Source organism: Heptranchias perlo, chromosome 8 (assembly GCF_035084215.1).
Source record: "Heptranchias perlo isolate sHepPer1 chromosome 8, sHepPer1.hap1, whole genome shotgun sequence".
NCBI classification, from domain to species: domain Eukaryota; kingdom Metazoa; phylum Chordata; class Chondrichthyes; order Hexanchiformes; family Hexanchidae; genus Heptranchias; species Heptranchias perlo.
Window position 1 is genome coordinate 83,636,338 of NC_090332.1, and position 13,744 is coordinate 83,650,081.

Sequence of the window (13,744 nt, forward strand, 5' to 3'; positions counted from 1 at the left end):
CTTCTGAGGCTGAAAAGGACAAAAAGCATTTGTATTTGTACTGCAGATCACCCGACCTTTATAGAACGGGTATGATTTTCATTCCATTGTTGGATATGGCGGGTTCTATGAAAGGTGGGCAGCCCGCTCCGCCAGGTTATCGCTCATCAATGAAGACAAAAATCTAGCCCCTAGTAGCTTGATCCATAGAGAAAGAACTGTATAGAAGTCTCTTCACAGGAGGATGGCAGTACACCAGATTTACTGGGATTGATTTTGTCCACCATCCCATTGATCCTTGGATTCAATCTGCGGTCAGGACTGTTTTGGATCCTGTAAGAGACCTAACACTACCATTGATGGACAATCGGATTCAGGCAATGAAATGCACACAAGATGCATTTTACGTTACGCAAGATTTTCTGTCACCAGCAATGCTGGTTGCATTTATCAGGTTTTACCTCAGGCCTCTCAGTGAGTTTACTAGAAATTCCACAATGGAAATTCCTGAAGCAAAAATGCTAAGGAGGTGCTGATATTTTAAAAATGCACCAGCCGAACCTCAAAACCTCCCGGCTATGGCATTCTAGAGAATACCCAACAAATGGGCATAAATTTCACACTTCAGAGAAGCACTAACAAAGTTTGTACCAGCTGTTCTGTCAGAGCCAAGCATGGCTCCTCCATGCTTGGTTTCAAGAGAGGATGATAATATGGGGGTAGGAAAAAGCACACTCAGGACTCTCAGATCCACAACTATCAAAGTTCTTCTTGTAATCATCCATTATTGTATGGGAATAAGTTGGTAGTTGTGCAAAGCAATGGAAATGCATTAAAGTATATGCAAGGGTCTGGGATGCAAATTGATAAGCACACCATCCTGAACCTTTGTCATGGAAATTTTCCAACATTTGAAAGGGTTATTTGCTTAGATCAATCATACAGTATTGTTCTGACGTGTGGAAGTTAATGCTTTGCTCTGTTTATGTTTCATAGCGGGGGTCTCTATTGCTTAGGAAAACAAAACATTAGCTGTTCCTAAAGCAATATCAAGATTTTGTAATATCAAGATGATATCAAGAAATCTACCCATCCCGTGGTACGAAGAGTCGCCGTCCCGCAGACAAAAAGTTTTTAATGGTTCTGCGTGGGACTCAAGTCACTGGTGGAGTCCTGCAGGGATCGGTGTTAGTTCCCTGCACTTTACCATCTTTATCGGTGATCTGGACAAAAGCATGGGGTGAACTATCCACAAGTTTTCGCAGATGACAATATGATACATGTGGATGCAAGGACCTTAAATGATAAAAATAGATTGCATGTGGCTCTAGATGGGATGGGGAATGGGTTCGTATGTTACAGATGTCTTTTAATATAGATAAACATAGCATGAGGCACTTAGGTCGAAACAATTCTAAGCATGAATATACCATGCAGGGTTGCGTACTCAAGGCTGCAGAGCAGGAGAAGGACCTGGGGGCTATTGGGCACAAGTCATTAAAGGTCCATGTCCAAAGCTGTGAGGCTATTGCAGAAGCAAATAGGTTGTTATATTTAATTGTCCTGGCAATAAATCCTAAGAACTAAAAACACTATCCTTTCTCTATGTAAGGCCTTGGGCAGGTCACGCCTAGAATACTGTGTGCAGTTTAGGTCCCCTCCATGGTGAGAGATAAAGAAGCCCTGGAGAAAGTTCGGAGAAGGGCCACAAGAATGATATCTAGTCTAAGGGCCCTCAGGTATCAGGACAGGCTAAGAGAGCTGAGGCGTTTTACTTTGGAAAAGTGTAGACATCAAGGAGATTTAATTGAGGTCTTTAAAATAATGAAAGGATTAGACTCAGTCTAAGTGGATAGGCCATTCGAGCTGGTAAGATTAAGCTAAACCAGGGGACATTAGTAGACATTACAAAATCATAGAAATTAAGTTAAACAGTGACTACACTTCAAAAGTACTTCATTGGCTGTAAAGCACTTTGGGATGTCCTGAGGTTGTGAAAGGCGCTATATAAATGCAAGTCCTTTAAATGCTAGGAGATACTTCTTTTCGCAGTGTCGTCAACCTCTGGAATAAATTGCCACCATGTAAAGCGAGTGCAGATTCAATCATTTAAAAGGGAGCTGGCGAGTTCCTGAAAGTTGCTAATATATCTACATTCAGAAGGTGGGTGGGTCATCGGGCACTGTCACCCAATCACTGTGGTCTCCTGGAGTTTCCTGATTGCATTCAGGAGTGGGAAAAGAACTTCCCAGAGTTTTTTCCTAAATTGGCCTTAGTTCCTCCCCCTCACCCCCCACCCCATGTTTTTTTTTGCCTCTCCCAGGAGATTGTATGGTTGTGTGGGGGTCAGGGAAGGGGCAATAGTGGTAAGTGTACAGAAGTCACACCATGCCAGGATGGGACCGACTCGATAGCCCAGCTGGCCTTTACCTGTCCTTTACCATCTGTTTGAATTTTGATAGTTATCTGCAGGAACATAAGGGCTGTGAGAAAGAATAGTTAAACAGGAGGTAAAAGAGATCGGTACATAATGGAAGCTAGTTAGTTATAGGATGATTAATACATAGCTGACACAAAAAAATTATTTTGTGTGTATATACATATCAATGTGGGCAGTCTTTATACTGTACTTTGATTCTGACATGAGGCAGAACAAGGAGCACATTGTGACCAGATGTGTGTTATTATTGGCAGCTGGCAACACTAGCAACATCGCATCTCAAATACTCTGGATGCAGCAAAAATGGCAATAAAGAAATTAATCTCAGTTGTAGCTCTAAGGTAATTAATGGAGTATTTCACATTTTATGTTCATAATTTTATTAGTGAACATAAAATATTGTCATTTTTAGCTGTAAAGGCTTTTCATCTCATAGAAACAATGAATTAAGAGCTAAAACCCTTTCCATAAATGCAGTGTCTCAAATGAGTTGACTTGAACTAATCTCCCAATTCTGTGCATTAGGATATTTGTCCAAGCTTTTGTGTGTTCTGAACAAACCTATATATTAAATGGACTAGATTTAAGAAGGTATGTCAAGAAGGGGATTAAAGGATCAGAGGAACACGTGACATCGTTCAGGAAATTAAAAGCCAATGTGTGTTATTCAGAACAACTGGCTAACCATATTAAAAAGATTAAAACAATAAATCTTGCATTTTTACACAAAAGGAAAATGTTTGAGTGAATAAACTGATGTGGTAGTAAATATTTCCAATACCCCCCTTTGCCAATCGGTAAACATTTCAATCATTTAGCAAAGGAAATCAAGTCATAAATAAAAATAAAAATGACTTCAAAGTTACTTAAACATAATTGCTGTCAGCAAAGTAGTACATTGCTTTGTGATAACAATTAAAGTAAAGGACAGGTAACATGTTGCTGCAGAACTGCTGGGATCTCTGTTGCTAATCCATGGTTATAATACCAGACGTTGAAACTTCAGTGACATTGATGTACCAACAGATGGCACCCTAGTAATTCAAAATCAAATTTCTAAACATTTTGAGGCATTTCTGTTCAGAGATTGAGTAGAACATTGCGTTGCCTCGAATTTCATAGTCATTAAGGTTTAAAAAAAAACATTTTTGCCAACTGTGTTTGAACTTCAAGTGCACTTGCGCATGTAGTTAATGTTTAATAGGCTTCGAGCTTTATCTGAAGCAAACAAACAGCTGGCGTACTACTTTCAGAGCCAAAAGGAAGCCAGTCAGAGTGGCATGGTTAGCTATTTGAAATTGGGATCTTCAAGTAATACAGTCTGAAATAATTAAAGTTCACAATATATTTTAGAGATGTGTTTGAAATTACCACTTTTTTGCTCTATATTATGCAAATCTATTTAACCTATTTCTCTGTGCAGGTTTTGTAGAAAGGTAATTAATATTATATGTGTTTTCAATCAAATTCTATGATGTTTCTATTATAAATATTATTTTCATTCTCCCCATTTTGCTGCAGTATTTGCAAGACATTGAGGCAGAATACTCTGAAAAAAATGTTGCTCATGAGTAATACCCCCCAGAGCTCTGTGTGTTACTTTCCCTGTAAGTACAGACAAAGACAAAAATCATTGTGCACAAAAGTCAATCATCACTCCTTTTTTAAATCCTTTACTTTGGTTCATCAGTTTGTTTTCTAAATTATTGTGTCTGGTTTCTCTAGCACTCATGAAAATATCAGTTAAATCATCGTGTTATTATACCGGCATGCATCCAAATTTGTTACCACGATTCAGAAAAAAATGATTCTCATTGCCAATCACTGACCCCATTAGCCTGATCCGAGCATAACATTGGGTTTCTTGAAAACAGGAAGTTCAGTAGACTCTGCTTAGCAACAGAAAATGGTAATAATTCAGGATTGGCTAAAGAGCAGCATTGCTAATGGGCATGATCTAGTACTGCTACCAATGGGAATGATTTTGTTGCCTTAGTAACTTGCTTGTCCCCTGGCATCGTGAGGACTTGTTCAATTACAGGCTGCAGTTACTTGTTTCACTAGACGCTAGTTTTAAAATATCAATTGTACAATATATGTTTGAGCTTGGCCTCAGACATCGGGTAATTTAGACTGCGTGTTCACACAACTTGGGTAACATTAGCAAATGTTAGTATTGTGTTAGGGGCCGATTTGTTACACAATTCGCTTTTCTTATTCAGGAACTAGATGCAGAGTTTTATTTTATTACGTAGTTATAAATTAGTTAATGATTAGCTAGAGACTTAACACTGCAGCTTATTTGTCAAGTTGTTGTAGTTGTACAATAAATTATAGCAGGCATGTTTTAGGTTGAGTTGATATTAGTCGTTCTTTTTGTTTTGGGAGTTGAATGTTGATTAAGGTTTGGGGATGAAACACTTTGTCTTTGCACCAACTGAGAGTGTCAATTCATCACAGCAGATGGCAGTACATTTTGATAGAGTATAACACTTCATGCCCATTGTCCTAATGATTTATAGTGCCTGGCACAAAAGAGCACCCCTATTGCATTATTAAAGAAATGTATATATACTCTAGTTTCTTTACAGACAATATAAACCTCTAATGAATGATGTAGGAAGCATTATTCTTATGGCTTATAAAACAATACTTTTGCCTGTGGCTGATGATGTGACAGAAGCTGGAACACTTTCAGGAATATACAACTGTTGATACAAAGTATATTGGAAAGAAACCCAGTAGAAAAATAAGAACCATGTGGGTGACTAGGGAGGTAGTGGAGAGGGTAATAAACAGTGGCAATGTAAACTAAATGATATTATTCTACGGGGAGGAACACGAGAGAGGGATTTGAGAGTACAGTCGGATAGATTGCTGAGACCATTAGCACAATATTCAGCAACAATAAAGAGAGCAAATAGGATTGTGGACTGTATAGCGAAAGGAATAGTGCACAAATTGAGGATTTGTACAGAGCACTGGTATGGCTCCATATGTAATACTGTGTATAATTCTGGTCACCATAATATGAGAAAGACATTCAGGCATCAGAGAGGGTGCAGGAAAGGCAACTAAATTGATACCTGGGATTAGGTACTTGAGTTATGAGGAGAGGCTGCAGAAGCTGAGAATATTTATACTGGAGAAGAAAAAGCGCTCTTATTGAAGTATTCAAAATCCAGAAGGGTATAAACAAGATGAATGTCACTGGCCCTGAAATTCCGCAGGGGCTCTAACAGACTCCTGCCACAACTACAACGGAGTTCAATCGGTTTTCCAACCGAAGTTATGGTGGGGACCCCCACAAAATTTTAGTCATAGATTTTACAAGAAGAGGGCATAGCCTCATGTTTCGAAGAGGGAGTCCAGCTTTAACTACTATACACAGAGGGTGGTGAATGGATGGAATGGACCTCCATGGGAGGCAGTGGTTAGCTGACTATATCAGCAAATTCACAAAAGCACCGAATGAAAAACTTGATCGAAGGCTGTGGGGGTTAAATTTGATACGGCCACAAAGCGGGCGCAGGTACCGCGACTAACCCGCGCCCGGTGCTACCGTCGCAGGCGGGGCGAGACGTTCGTCCTGCTTCAGCACTCAGCTCAGCCAAGCGTTGAAATCCTGCGTTGACAGGAGGATTCGAAGACATTTGCACTCTCCACCAGCAGGGGGAGCCCGTATCTCTTAAAGGCAGGCTGTCCCACTGACAGCCAGCCAAAATCTCTTAAAGGTGGCCGGTGCCTGTAATTTGCTAAAAATAACAGTCTGCTGTCTGCATGGAGTCTGAGCAGAGATCAGACATAGCACGCGTAAAACACAGATGCAGGTCCCGTCCCAATGTTTACAAACTGTTGAGTTATTTTAAAACATTGAATAAAGGTTGCGCACTACTAAATCCCACATCCTTCAATCTGCATGCCAGACTTCACCAATCTGCCATTCCGAGTTTGTACCAGGCCTGCTAGAGTGCGTGTACTAAGGTTCTCTGCTGATGCACTAGAGGCCTTGGTGCAAGAGGTGGACAGAAGGAGGGCCACTCTATATCCACGTGGTGGGGTGGGGGGGGACAGTGGCAAGAGGCCCTCCAGACATATGCTCAAAAGGCAGTGGGAGGCAGTGGGGGACAAAGTCAATGCCAGCCGCATAGCACCATGAACATGGATACAGTGCAGGAAGAAGTTCAATGCTTTGACATGAGTGGTCAAGGTGAGTGAGGTCAACTGTCAAGTGGCGTCTCCAACCAACTACACCACTAGCCGCATCCACTGCTCCACACACTACACCCCCATCAGCCACATACCAACAAACTCTTTCCATCAGTACTCAACTCTTCCAATCAGATGCTTCCTCTCACCCTTACACATTACCACTGTTTCAAGCCGCCCACCCACAACTCACAGGCCACACACACTGACAGCTATTCAACCATGACAGGCACATCACGCAGACACACGTCCCGCTTTCTTGCAGGAGAAGTTGGTGCATAACAGGAGGCAGCAAGTGGCAGTGGCATTTAGTCCTTCGAGCCTGTTCCGCCATTCAGTTAGATCATGGTTGATCTGTGACCTAACTCCATATACCCACCGTAGTCCATTATCCCTTAATACCCTTGGTTCACAGAACTCTATCAATCTCAGATTTAGAATTCACAATTGAGCTAGCATCAGCTGTCATTTGCAGAAGAGCGTTCCAAACTTCTACCACCGTTTGCATGTAGAAGCATTTCCTCACTTCACTCCTGCACGTCCTGGCTCTAAATGTTAGGCTATGATCCCTGGTCCTGGTATTCAAGTATAGGAGACCTCCAAAAACAAATGCATCATCATCCAAAAGCAATAATCCAGCAACTAAACTGTAAATCCTGCATGGTCCCTTTAAATAGCGCTGGTTGGGGGGGGGGGGGGGTCCTCCAGGCATGTTCAGATGGTCATGGTTGAGTGGAGCGTTAAGTCCCAAAATGATGTCTGTCACTTTAAATCAGTGTTGTGCAATGTATGAATTTTCTCCTTACTATACATGCTGCCGGCATTCGTTATTTGCGCATGCGCTAAACCCTTTACCAAGATGGCATCCGGCGCACGTCACGCTAGAAGCATGCGTATCCAAGATGCCATCTTGGATGTTTGGGAGGTCGCGAAGCGCCGAAACTACGGGTGCTAGAAGGCCCAATTTAGCGCCCTATCGTGAGATACGATATTTCCTAGATACTGGGACCAGTTAGATGGACTGCAACGGTCTTTTCCAGTCCTGTACATTCCTAATTCTCTGAGACTTGTACCCTGAATTTACCTGTAATAGCTGATATCCCATGGTAGTCTGGGGTCTGAAATGAGGTGGTGGTATTTAGCAAGGTCCCATTCCGAGCCTGGGAGAATGGCACAGCGAGGGTGAGGTGTGCTTCAAGGTAAAGAATTTTGAAATTAAAACTATTGGATCTCAAGAGAAAGAGAGGCTTGTTATGGTATTCCTTCAGGTAACTATTAACTTGAAAATAAACTTATAACTCATTTGAGCAGTAGAAAACATCCAGTTTATTCAGTTATGCATCCAATTCTGAACAATCTCCATTCAAAATACCCCAAGCACCACCCATGCTCGTACGCTAACTGCTGTCTGTTAGTAGGTCTAACACTGCCTGCTGATCCACTTTACGGCATGCCTTTTTAATAGCACTGCAGATTTGGTAAACTGTGATGAGTGCTTTTCTGGGAGAATATCTTTTCCTAGATCCTATTAAATCGGGAGGGTGTACTCGAGAGAAATAAAAATGTTGTTGGTTCAATTAAAAAAGGGCTGGGTCTTTAAGGCGGGTGGAACACTGGCTATTGCAGATCAGCTGCCTGTTGTACATACTGTCTGCTTCAGGTAGAGTGTATAATGGGCAGCCGATCCACCAATGTGAATATGAACAACAAATGTCTCAGGATTCTTGGGGGACTCCTTTGGTTCCAGATTCTCAACCAGAACTTTACTAATTACTAATTATAACTATCTCCTATTTCCTATTATGCAGTTTACAACTTCAGTTTGATACATTCTGGACATGAGTCTCCCATGAGAGACCTTATGAAAAGATTTCTGATAATGAAGATGTATAATGATCATTACTTTTATTAGGCATGATTTGCCTTTTATGAATGTGTTACTGTGGAACTATTCCTTTTATGTTTATTAAATGCTCTCGAATTGCTTCCTTAATGAATAGACCAATATTTTTTCCATTCTAGATGCCAAATTGATATCTCCATAGTTCTCAGGATCTTGCTTCTATCCTTTTGATTCAAAGCAAAGAAAGTGAGCAGATAAGATAAAACTTTCAAGGCAGACAGTTTATTTGTTTATAGTTCAACAGCATCAGTAGTTTTATTGCATTACATTCATCTGTTTTCCAGATTGCAAGTAGAAATCTAAACAAGAAACCAATCTTTTTCCTTTTTCGCACTTGTATGAGAATGCTCTAGGATGAATATCTGGATTTCCCTCCTTCCTTCTGGAAAACTGCACAACTTCCAGAGAGAAGCTCCTGCAATGGCTTCTCTTCCCACCCCCGCACCCTTACCTCTGCAGTCCCCCAAGATCTATCCCTGTCCCTCTCCTATTTTGCATCTCCATTCTGCCCTTTGGCGACATCATCCGAAGACATTACACCAGATTCCACATGCACACTGACAACACTCAGCTCTATCTCACCACTACCTCACTCGGCTCCTCCACTGCCTTTGTGTTGTCAGACTGCTTGTCCGATATCCACTCCTGGATGAACCAAAATTTCCTTTAGTTAAACATTGGGAAGACTGAAGCCATTGCCCTTGGCTCCTGTCACAAACTCCGTTCCCTAGCCACCAATTCCATCCTTCTCCCTGACCATTGTCTCATGCTGAACCAGACTGTTCACAACCTTGGTGTTCTATTTGACCCTGAGCTAAGCTTCCGACCCCATATCCCCACTCCCATCACAAAGACCGCCTACTTCCACCTCCGTAATATCGTCGTCTCCGCCCCTGCCTCAGCTTATCTGCTGCTGAAACCTTCATCTGTGCCTTTGTTACCTCGAGACTCAATTATTCCAATGCTCTCCTAGCCAGCCGGCCCTTCATAAACTTGAGCTCATTTTTCTTTTATTCGTTCATGGGATGTGGACGTCGCTGGCAAGGCCGGCATTTATTGCCCATCCCTAATTGCCCTTAAGAAGGTGGTGGTGAGCCACCTTCTTGAACGCTGCAGTCCGTGTGGTGAAGGTTCTCCCACAGTGCTGTTAGGTAGGGAGTTCCAAGATTTTGACCCAGCGACGATCCAAAACTCTGCTTTCCATATCCTAACTGGTTCTCCCATCACCCCTGTGCTCGCTGACTTACATTGGCACCAGGTCCACCAACGCCTCGATTTTATAATTCTCAACATGTTCAAATCCCTCCATCACCTCGCCCCTCCCTATCTCTGTCACCTCCTCCAACCCTACAACCCTCCGAGAACTCAGCATTCCTCCAACTATGGCCTCTTGCGCATCCCCACTTCCTTCACCTTACTATTGCCGGCTGTGCTTTCAGTCATCTGGGCCCTAAGCTCTGGGATTCTCTACCTAAAACTCTCTGCCTCTTCACCTCTCTCTCTCCTCCTTTAATACACTCATTAAAGCCTAGCTCTTTGACCAAACTTTTCGTCTTCTTTGGCTCGGTGCCAATTTTTTTCCAGTTACACTCTTATGAAGCGCTTTGGGATGTTTTACTATGTGAAAGGCGCTATATAAATGCAAGTTGTTGTTAGAGCCTCTCCCAGGTGGCATGCTTGAAATTAGGAATCACCCCGGGAGGAGCGTATGTACAGAGCAGTATCCTACAGTGCTTGGCGCTTCTGTGCAGTGTTCCTCTGCACTATATCTCCATTATGTTTTTGAATATTAAGATCAGGAAATAAATGGGTTAATCTGCCAACTTAGTACCCATTCTGTCCCCCGTGCAATAAAGCATTAATACCATTGGAAGAACTTTTATAGTTATATTAGGAAAAAGAGGGTGGTCAGGAGCAGTGTTGGCCCCTTAAAAAACTGAAAGTGGGGATATTGTCGTTGACAATGGGGAAATGGCGGACATGTTGAACAATTACTTTGCGTCAGTATTTACAGTCGAAAAAGAGGATAGCATGCCGGAAATCCCAAGAAAACTAATATTGAATCGAGGACAGGGACTCGATAAAATTAACATAAGTAAAGCAACAGTAATGAAGAAAATAACAGCACTAAAGAGTGACAAATCCCCAGGAGCAGATGGTTTCCATCCCAGGGTTTTAAAGGAAGTAGGTGAGCACATTGCGGATGCCCTAACTATAATCTTTCAAAGTTCTCTAGATTCAGGAACTGTCCCTCTAGATTGGAAAATTGCATGTGTCACTCCGCTTTTTAAGAAAGGAGAGAGAGGGAAACCGAGGAATTATAGACCAGTTAGCCTAACATCTGTTGCGGGGAAAATGCTGGAGTCTATAATTAAGGATAGGGTGACTGAACACCTCGAGAATTTTCAGTTAATCAGAGAGAGCCGGCATGGATTTGTGAAAGGTAGGTCGTGCTTGACAAACCTTATTGAATTTTTTGAAGAGGTGACTAAAGTAGTGGACAATGGATGTTATTTATATGGACTTCCAGAAGGCATTTGATAAGATCCCACATAAGAAACTGTTAGCTAAGATAGAAGCCCATGGAATCGAGGGAAAAGTACGGACTTGGTTAGGAAGTTGGCTGAGCGAAAGGCGACAGAGAGTAGGGATAATGGGAAGGTACTCACATTGGCAGGATGTGACTAGTGGAGTCCCGCAGGGATCTGTCTTGAGGCCTCAATATTTCACAATATTTATTAACGACTTAGATGAAGGCATAGAAAGTCTCATATCTAAGTTTGCCAATGACACAAAGATTGGTGGCATTGTACGCAGTGTAGATGAAACCATAAAATTACAAAGCGATGTTGATAGATTAGGTGAATGGGCAAAACTGTGGCAAATGGAATTCAATGCAGACAAATGTGAGATCATCCACTTTGGATCAAAAAAGGATAGAACAGGGTACTTTCTAAATGGTAAAAAGTTAAAAACAGTGGATGTCCAAAGGGTCTAATGGGTTCAGGTACATAGATCATTGAAGTGTCATGAACAGGTGCAGAAAATAATCAAGAAGGCTAATGGAATGTTGGCCTTTATATCTAGAGGGCTGGAGTACAAGAGGGCAGAAGTTATGCTGCAGCTATACAAAATCCTGGTTAGACCGCACCTGGAGTACTGTGAGCAGTTCTGGGCACCGCACCTTCGGAAGGACATATTGGCCTTGGAGGGAGTGCAGCGTAGGTTTACTAGAATGATACCCGGACTTCAAGGGTTAAGTTACGAGGAGAGATTACACAAATTGGGGTTGTATTCTCTTGAGTTTCGAAGGTTAAGGGGTGATCTGATCGAAGTTTATAAGATATTAAGGGGAACAGATAGGGTGGATAGAGAGAAACTATTTCCGCTGGTTGGGGATTTTAGGAGTAGGGGACACAGTCTAAAAATTAGAGCCAGACCTTTCAGAAGTGAGATTAGAAAACATTTCTACACACAAAGGGTGGTAGAAGTTTGGAACTCTCTTCCACAAACGGCAATTGATACTAGCTCAATTGCTAAATTTAAATCTGAGATCGATAGCTTTTTGGCAACCAAAGGTATTATGGGATATGGGCCAAAGGCAGGTATATGGAGTTAGATCACAGATCAGCCATGATCTTATCGAATGACAGAGCAGGCACGAGGGGCTGAATGGCCTACTCCTGTTCCTATGTTCCTATTTTCTCTGTTACTCTTATTAACAAGAAAAAATTGCACCAAATTTGGTGGCGCAATTATTACCCAAAGGCACTGACTCAAACTATGGTTTGATCCCACAGACGTTGCCCATCACCAAGCACCTCATTCAATTGGCCATTCTTCATGTGTGAGCCTAGACAGTGAGCATCAGTCAGCTATTCCATTATGGGAGAGCAGTGGTGGGGGGGCGCGGTTATCACAATCCTATTTCAATGAAATGTCTGCACACAAGCCCTTTCTGGCATGAATCACTGTGTAGGGATCAGGAGCGGGAACCCTGGCTGATTTTGCCTTCTCTGGACCACTGCCACGGCGACCAATTTAACACCCCTACCACCACTCAGATGAGATCAGCTAACTTGGTACAAGCTGGATATCGAACCTCGGATTTTCTTCATGTGTATGGGCCCAAATTTCCGCCCTAAGCTGGGAACGTCTCTGGCGCGATTGCAAGAGAGAAAATGGGGCACAACCCAGTTCCTCCAGGATTCCAACTATGATAAGAAGGCTGGGAAATTTGGTTGTGTGAAGAGAGGACACATCTCCCAGACATTCCCCTCCCTCCCCCTGTCAAGGGGGCATGTCTGGGAGAGTTCCCAGGCTTTATCAGCTCTATTTTACATTACTGGCTGTTTCTTAAAAATATGTCGAACAACTGGTTTAACTCAATGTGCTGGCTAATTATTAACTGCCTGTTGATCGTGTGATTAGCTAACAAATCAACTTGTTTTGAGTGTGTCCTTAAATACTTCTATGAAGAAGTATTAATCAGGAGATAGTCGGGGCATGTAATAAGGGAACAGCCATAATTATGGGGGATTTTAATTATCATATTAACTGGACAAATCAAATTGGGCAGAGCAGCCTTGAGGACGAGTTCATTGAGTGCATCAGGGATGGATTTCTTGAGCAGTATGTAACTGATCCTACAAGGGGGCAGGCAACCTTGGACCTGGTCCTGTGTAATGAGTCAGGATTAATTAATAATGTCCTAGTTAAGGATCCCCTTGGAACGAGCGACCACAACATGGTTGAATTCCATATCCAATTAGAGGGTGAGAAGGTTGATTCTCAAACAAGCGTACTGAGCTTGAATAAAGGAGACTATGATGGTATGAGAGCGGAATTGATTAAAGTGGACTGGGAAAATAGATTAAAGGGTAAGACGGTACATGAGCAGTGGTGTTCATTTAGGGAGTTATTTTACAACTTTCAAAATAAATATATTCCACTGAGGAAAAAAGGGTGTAAAAGAAATGACAGCCATCCGTGGCTAAGTAAAGAAATCAAGGATAGTATCCGACTAAAAACAAGGACATATAAGGTAGCCAAACTTAGTGGGAGGATAGAAGATTTGGAATTCTTCAAAAGACAGCAAAAAGTAACTAAAGGATTGATTAAGAAAGGGAAGTTAGATTATGAAAAGAAATTAGCAAAAAATATAAAAACAGATAGCAAGAGTTTCTATAGTTATATAAAAAGAAAAAGGGTGG

General features: G+C 42.0%; 1 protein-coding gene across 3 annotated transcripts in view; it reads left to right on the forward strand.

The window, feature by feature from the left end:
- plcb1 (phospholipase C beta 1) overlaps positions 1-13,744 on the forward strand; it is a 646,154-nt gene that overhangs the window by 600,268 nt on the left and 32,142 nt on the right. Inside the window, exon 33 of one of the 3 annotated variants that reach the window (XM_067989434.1) lies at positions 3,941-4,026. The exons of the other annotated variants lie outside the window; for them this stretch is intronic. Within the exon in view, the coding sequence (XP_067845535.1) occupies positions 3,941-3,994 (54 nt within the window). The 3' untranslated portion in view covers positions 3,995-4,026. The remainder of the gene's footprint in view (positions 1-3,940; positions 4,027-13,744) is intronic. 3 annotated transcript variants of the gene reach the window in all.